Below are 7,824 nucleotides of genomic sequence, written 5' to 3' on the forward strand. Positions count from 1 at the left end.
ACTGCAAAAGCAAGTGCAGTTCAATGGTGTGTCGGCGTAGAGATACCATGTTAAAATGAGTGCCTTACTATTTGCCCTCCTAATGCTTATGAAGATGGAGATCATAGAGCAAACTAATTAAATATTATTTTTACCATCTGAAGATTAAATATTTTAAAAGAATATGTTATCTGCTTGACGGTATGTTTAAATTTAGTAGGTAGAAAACAAAGACCACTACCATGTGACAAACAATTTAAGGAACCCAGTACACCCCTCTTATCTTTTATTTTGAAGGGTATAAAATGCGACTAGATGGCAACGCTGCGAGCACTCTCTCGCGTTCGGGTATAAATGAAGAGCGATTACTTTGGACCAGCTCAGTAGGTTTTTTTTGTTGTTCCGTGCGGGTGCACTTTTCCGTATTATTAGTGTAAATTCCCATAGCTTCTAGTGTTGACCAGATTGTGAACGTTGTGACAGACGTCTGTTAATTAACATATAGCACAACGAATATATATACCAAAAATCCGGCAAAATTACAACTCATCTCCGACGCAGTAGCCAGTTCTTTGTTACTGTTGCTCCCAGTTCTTTGTTACTGTTGCTCGCGCAAATAACGGTAAATGTGGATAACGGTGGATAAATCACTGCTGACCTCGACCTAGACAACAATTTTGTACATACATATGTACATTGTATAAACCGAAAGCGACAAACCGATTTGTTGTTGCCGGCTATGCATTATTGATTTTCAACATCCAATTCGACAGGAGAGCGTTGGACAGGGGGGAGTGGAGCGGAGAAAGCGAGTGAATCAGAGCCGCAACGTAACGGTAAACCCGCGATCCCGGCCACCTTAGAACCAGAACTCATCACAAAGTTATGAACCGCACCAGGAGGAAGGTGGTGCGCCCAAAGAATCCCTTCACCAAAGCCAACTTCTTCTCACAATGGAGCTTCTGGTGAGTTTAACCACAAACGTGTGCATGTGTAGAATTAATCAAAACATGAAAACAGACTAGGAGTCACTCCTTTATTAGTCATGAGAATAGAAACTTACGGTAAATCAAATGTACTATTCTGTAGCACGTGTTCTCACCATATTGTAGTATCAGGTTTATATCAGGGCAGCACCTATCGTATAATTAGTTTAGTTGTATTAGCCTTTTTGGGCCGATAAGTTTGGTGTGCTTGATAAGGTTCCCGTTATAATGAGAATGGCAATTCGATGGCACAGTTTTATTAAATGTCACCGCGGGCCACAAGGTTACATCTTTATCTGGCGTCCACTATGAACGCTTGCCAATTGCAACCAGATGGATCTGGCACCCGGGGTTTATTACGATTTCCTCCAATAAACAAAGCGTTCATAGTCTGACTAGAGCTGATAAGGCTGAAATCTTAATTCATTATTCATTGTCACATTTACTACGAATATTCAAATGTTCGCTCTACGGCTCCACAATTTACAATACTATATGTGAACACAATAAGACTGAATTGTAATTTATGAAAAAGTCTTAGCGATTGCAGGCAGGGCCGTCACATGAGCGCGGTTTTAATTTAAGATCGCGGAGTTCGATTGCCCGTTTTCTCATGATTTTTCAGTAGGCACTTAAAGGAAAGCAATTCGTCGGAAGACTGAATCAATTGGTCTAAGTTTTGCGTAAAGAGCATACGATTTCGATCCGATTTTATTATGATTTCAAGACAACAAAGTCTGTAAATCAATTTGAATTTTTATAATCTGTATTTCGGCACGATAGAATCAAGTAAGTATATTCAAATCGCCCATAGCTCCAACATTCATATGATTAACGCGAATCAATTAACGCCCATTTGGTGTTGATGTTCACAACTACTACATGTCTACATTCATCATTTTATTATTGGTTTATTTTGATGATAATCTGCTGACATGGAAAAAGCTACATTACTGAACAGACAATGTCATTTCAAATTAACATTTATACTCTCTTACTACCCAGTTTTCACACTATACATGCATATATAGATATGTGCAAGTGTCTACACACGTCCGCGCGTTTGATTAAAATTTAATCAAACAATGCCTCCGGGGGTTTTCGCAGATCTTGCACTGACGAAATTCGCAAGAAAATGATGTCGCTGGCAGGCCTTGTCTATGTTTTATAAGAGGAGTTCCCTTAAGCGCCTACTGTATCTAAATTTTGGTCGTCGTTACATAGACTTTGCTTAATTAAACACCAATAAAGAGTAGGAAATCGTATAAAATCTTAGGGCCTAACAACAGAAAATGATCTTGTCTACCTCATTATCAGAACATTTAAAGGTCTTCTGTAGTACTACTGTATTGCCATAGTAAACCTTAACATGTGCGTCTTAAGTTTAATTGCAATTAAATTAAGATAAGGATATACAGGATTTAAGTGCCTTAAAGTAGTTACACTGTAGGTTTCTGTGTTACTATTTTGACTTTTTAATCTTTACCCATGACTTTAAATCTTTCAGGTGGATGCGAGACCTGTTCAAGCGAGGCCTCCAGGGTCCGCTGACGGACGAGGAGCTGTATCAACATAGAAAGACCCTGGATAGTGAAAGAGTGACGAACAAGTTTGCGGATCTGTGGGAGGATGAGCTAAAACGAAGTAATCCCAGTGTGGTGAGGATGATCCTTCGCGCATACGGCAAGATTTTCGTGCCCATGGGGCTGGCGTTCTCCATAAGCGAAACGATTTGCAAGTAGGTAGAAACGCATGCTAACTCAACTCCCGTGCTAATCCCATTTACTTTTCGTTCGTTCAGATCTCTCATGCCGCTATTCCTGGGCAGTCTGGTCGGTTACTTTGCCACAAATCAGACGGACATCAGTGAAAAGACAGCATATCTGTATGCCATGGGAATTGTGATTTGCATGCTGGTGCCTGTGATAACGTTCCACCCCTTTATCTTCTACATCTTTCAAGTGGGCACCAAGCTGCGGCTGGCCCTCTCGGGTCTCATCTACCGCAAGGTCCTGCAGGTCTCGAAGAGAAGCAGTAACGATGGTCTGCGAGGAAGAGCAATCAATATTTTGTCCAACGACCTTGGCCGCTTCGACGTGGCGCTGTGTTTTCTTCATGATACATGGAAAGGGCCGATGGAGTCGATACTGATTGGCTTTCTCATGTACCGTGAAATCGGTATATCGGCTGTGATCGGTGTGTCCTTTATGCTCAGCTTTATTCCACTCCAAGCGTGGGCAGCCAAGAAAGCCGCCTACTATCGCCAAATGACGGCAGAGCGAACGGATATGCGTGTCAAGCTGATGAACGAGATCATCCAAGGTATCCAGGTGATCAAGATGTATGCGTGGGAGAAAAGCTTTGCCCGGGTCATCGCCGAAGTTCGCCTCAAGGAGGTGAAGGCCATTCGAGGTACTGCCTACATCCATGCCGCTCTTGGTTGCACCTCCATGATATCGCCGCTATCTGTGTTCCTGGCGTTGTGCTCCTACGTTTACCTTGGTGATCCCTTGACCGCTCAAAAGGTGTACACAGTTTCATCCTATTTTAACATGCTTAACGATTCAATGGTAACCTTTTGGCCTATGTCTATTACGTTTATTGCCGAGGCCTTGGTCTCGGCAAAACGTTGCAAAGATTTTCTACTAGACGGAGACAGAGCGGAGGTACCCATAAACTTGGAAGCAAATCAACAAACTGCCAAAAACAAGCGCAAAATCAGCAAAAAGGACAGACAAAAGAACGTAGAGTTGAACGGTACCCTGCTGTCCAATGGCCAAGTGCACCACAATCGTCTAAGGGATTATGATCCGGAGGCAACGAAAAAATGTGTGGTGCTCAAAAATGTATCTGCTTCGTGGGACAACAGTGATGGTCATGCGAACTGTGTCATCGAGGACTTCAGCACGGACATAAAGGACCAAACTTTGGCTGCCGTCGTGGGACCTGTGGGTGCCGGCAAGTCCAGCTTTTTGAACGTCCTGCTTGGCGAAGTCGGCATCGATAAGGGTGAAGCCATGGTCCACGGCAAAATCTCGTATGCCTCACAGGAAAGCTGGGTCTTCGAGGGAACTATTCGAGACAACATCGTTTTTGTGGAGGATTACAACGAGAGGCGGTACAAGAAGGTGGTGAAGGTGTGTGGCTTGGAGCGGGATATGGAGTTGCTGCCTCGCGGAGATCTGACAGTGGTTGGAGAGCGAGGAGTGAGTCTCAGCGGTGGCCAAAAGGCCCGAGTTAGTTTAGCTCGAGCAGTCTACCGCAAGGCGGATATATATCTTCTGGATGACCCTCTGTCTGCTGTGGATACCCACGTGGGCAAGCACATCTTCGATCGCTGCATACGCGACTTTCTCTCCAACAAGATTCGAATTCTGGTCACCCATCAGGTGCAATATCTGTTCGATGTGGAGCACTTGCTGCTAATGGGGTCCGGAAAGATTAAGGCCCAGGGCAGCTACCAGGAACTCCAGCGCTCCCGCCAGTTTCAATTCCTAGAGCAGACGCAGCACGACGAGAGCGGCATCGATACTCACAGTGTCAGCAGCTATTTGTCTCGTAGCGATTCCGAGAAGAGCATGGAGCATCAGCACAACCAGCTGCTTCGACCGGACGAGCATGTAGAGGACGTCAACCAGGAGCAGCAAACTGTGGGTTCCATCAAAATGCACGTCTACGCCTCATACATCAAAGCATTGGATAGTACCTTTCTGTTGGGCATTGTTATTTCATTGTTCGTCTGCGCCAGGATTATGTTAACCGGAGTGGATTACTTCTTGTCTAGATGGTAAACTATTTTAATATTCATTTTGGTTTTCTAATACTAATTAATAAATTCATATTCCAGGGTCATTTGGGAAGAGCAAATAGCTGTTAATAGCACTACAACGCTACTTAACACGACGATTGTCAATGATACGCTGCCGATCAATGCCACGGATCCATCTATAGCGCCTTTATTAGCAAGCGATATCCAGGCAGGCATTCGCCAGGAGCTAGTACTCTTCTATGCCACCATACTGGGCGCCACACTGATAGTCTACCTCATTCGGACCTTTGGCTTCTTCAAAATGTGCCTGCGCATCTCTCTGCACCTGCACGACAGGCTCTTCCGGGGAATCACCCGGGCCAGTATGTACTTCTTCAATACGAACTCCTCAGGACGAATTCTGAATCGCTTCTCCAAGGATATAAGGACAGTGGATACGGATCTGCCGCACACATTGCTGGACTGTCTCGCCTTCATTATCGATGTTTCTGGCGTTGTGATTATTGTGGCAATTGCAAACTATTGGCTCCTGATTCCAGCTGCCATCATTGGTGTTATTCTGGGCATGATACGGTACCTCTACGTGAACACCAGTCGCAGTGTTAAGCGCTTGGAGTCCATATGTAAGTATGAATTGTATAATTGCGGCTCAGTTCAAAAGTCACTTTTTATTATAATTAAAATGTTTATATTTCAATTTATGAAAAGTTCTAAAACTAATAAAGTCCTTCCCTGCGTTTCTTTTTTTTCAGCTCGTAGTCCTGTTTTCTCGTTGACTAACCAAACCTTCCAGGGTCTCACCACCATTCGCGCTTTGCAGGCCCAAAGCGCCTTGGAGCAGGAGTTCCATGAGTACCAGAACACCAACACCTCCGCCTGGTTTCTGTTCCTTTCCTGCACTCGTGCCTTTGCCTTGTGGTCGGACATGCTGTGTATCGTCTATATGACGGCGGTAACATTCAGCTTTCTGCTGCTCAAGGACGAGTTCGACAGCGGCGACGTGGGATTGGCCATTTTGCACTCCACGACGATGACTGGAATGTGCCAGTGGGGCATGCGGCAGACAGCGGAGCTGGAAAACCAGATGACCAGTGTAGAGCGGGTGCTCGAGTATACGGAACAGCCGTCGGAGGCACCTCTAGAGACGCCGGAGAAGTTCAAGCCAAAGAGCGAGTGGCCCAGCAAGGGACGCATCGAGTTCATTAACTTCAAGCTGCGCTACTCACCCAAAGAAGCACCTGTGTTAAGGGATCTAAACTTCACTATTGAACCGCGCGAAAAAATTGGCATTGTGGGGCGCACTGGCGCTGGTAAATCGTCCATCATCCAGTCTATCTTCCGATTGGCCTGCAACGAGGGCATGATCCGCATTGATGACGTGGACATTGAGCATATAGGCTTGCACGATCTGCGCAGCCAGGTTTCAATCATACCCCAGGATCCGGTTTTGTTTTCCGGCACTTTGCGCTACAACTTGGATCCCATGGACGAGCGTTCGGACGAGGAGATGTGGAAGGCTCTTGGCGATGTGGAGTTGCGTTCCTACGTGTCCACTTTAATTGGTGGTCTGAACTGCCGCATGTATGACGGGGGTTCCAACTTTAGTGTGGGCCAGAGGCAGTTGGTGTGCCTAGCGAGAGCCATCCTAAGGCACAATAAAATACTGATTATGGACGAGGCTACAGCCAACGTTGATCCAGAGTAAGTAACGGAGATAAAGAAGTTTATTTGTATATAGTATATACATTTTTATAACCCTTGCAGAACCGACAAGCTAATCCAGCAGACCATTCGCTCCAAGTTTGCGCACTGCACTGTATTGACTATAGCCCATCGATTACACACCGTGATGGACAGCGACCGGGTACTAGTCATGGATGCCGGCGAGGTACGCGAGCTGGGACATCCTTACGAGCTGCTGCAGCGAACTGGAGGATACCTTCGCCAGCTGGTGGACAACACGGGCGCAGCCACCTCCTTTGCCCTGCAACAGGCGGCGGAGCAGAGTTATAGCAAACAGATCCTGGGAGATGATACAGCCGCCGAGGACTTGAACATCACACTGGCGATGGAGGAGAAGACCCAGTGACCGAGACGCACACTCATCTACTTGTAGACTTGCTTAAGGTTTAGATCATAAGAACTGAAAGTATTATGTACATAGCACAGTTGTACTTAAAGCTAACGAAATACCTATTGCCTTGTACTTACGGAATATTTGTAAGCTTGATTATCGCCACGAATTTATGTATGTATATGTTCCATAGCGTACTGAGTAATGTATATGTATCACCTATGTTTTGTGCGTCATGTGTTCAATTGGCAAACCTATCGAAAGCAATTCGCAAACACCGTGCACAAATCAAAGCAAGTTCAATATAACGTAGGCGTAGAGTAATTTAGGTACTTTTTTAAAATATGTAGCTAATGTAGGATTACCACATCGTACTTATAGATACGTACAATCTCAATAAAGTGCCTGAGAATTATTACTTACAAATGAAACAAAAGAGTGAAGTGTTTTAATCTCCTTCTCGGTGGCAAACACCTTTCATCTTCAACATGCGATTATCGGTGCATTAACCCATTAATGAGCACTTACGTTTGGAAAATGCAGATAATATATGTTGGCACAGTTTAATATTCTTCCTTAAAAAATATATCATCTTATGTGCGCATAAAGAATAATCCATTATCAGTGGATAAAAGTGGCAATTCACCGACTGGTTGGAATTGAACTAAACTCTTGGTCATGGCTGTCAAGATCCGAGTGAATCATGCGTGGATCGATAAGGATGAACCCGTCCGTAGCTCCAATTAAAATTGTCAATTGCTGAAAAGAGTAATCAAAGTAAGTCTACACGGTAGCTGTGATTACGATAAGATACCGGCTAGGGTCCACCGTTGCCCGCAGCTCCGCACCATACTGCCCACCGGGTCCGGGATGTCCCGACCGCGGCAAAAACTCTCGCAAACAACAGCGAAAGCCACTTAGGCAAAAATCGTGGCCAGAATTGCTGCATCGCCTGCTTCTGCTCCGATGTCGTCTGATGGGTGGCTGTCAGGGGGAATTAAGATAAAACTGGGCTG

General features: G+C 45.0%; 1 protein-coding gene across 2 annotated transcripts; it reads left to right on the top strand.

Annotated features, from left to right (window-relative positions):
* The first annotated feature begins 253 nt into the window (after positions 1 to 253).
* On the top strand, positions 254 to 7,244 carry LOC116801805 (probable multidrug resistance-associated protein lethal(2)03659). 2 transcript variants are annotated; one of them, XM_032723512.1, is made up of 7 exons: positions 254 to 601; positions 753 to 944; positions 2,473 to 2,703; positions 2,767 to 4,752; positions 4,813 to 5,357; positions 5,487 to 6,435; positions 6,499 to 7,244. In XM_032723512.1, exons 2-7 carry the CDS (start codon positions 865 to 867, stop codon positions 6,821 to 6,823), a joined length of 4,116 nt encoding a protein of 1,371 aa, XP_032579403.1. In that variant the 5' UTR covers positions 254 to 601; positions 753 to 864; the 3' UTR covers positions 6,824 to 7,244. The 2 variants fall into 2 exon arrangements, with proteins under 2 accessions (XP_032579403.1, XP_032579404.1); XM_032723513.1 differs by lacking the exon at positions 6,499 to 7,244 and having other exon boundaries at positions 254 to 944; positions 4,813 to 5,096; positions 5,153 to 5,357; positions 5,487 to 5,579.
* The last annotated feature ends 580 nt before the right edge of the window (positions 7,245 to 7,824 follow it).

This window comes from Drosophila sechellia, chromosome 3R (assembly GCF_004382195.2).
Source record: "Drosophila sechellia strain sech25 chromosome 3R, ASM438219v1, whole genome shotgun sequence".
In the NCBI taxonomy this organism is placed as follows: Eukaryota; Metazoa; Arthropoda; class Insecta; order Diptera; family Drosophilidae; genus Drosophila; species Drosophila sechellia.

Excerpts from the sequence above, each read along its gene's own strand:
- LOC116801805 (XM_032723512.1), top strand. The coding sequence starts at position 865 with ATGAACCGCACCAGGAGGAAGGTGGTGCGCCCAAAGAATCCCTTCACC. Across the intron at positions 4,753-4,812 it reads GATTACTTCTTGTCTAGATG|GGTCATTTGGGAAGAGCAAA; the intron begins GTAAACTATTTT and ends TTCATATTCCAG. Across the intron at positions 6,436-6,498 it reads ACAGCCAACGTTGATCCAGA|AACCGACAAGCTAATCCAGC; the intron begins GTAAGTAACGGA and ends TAACCCTTGCAG.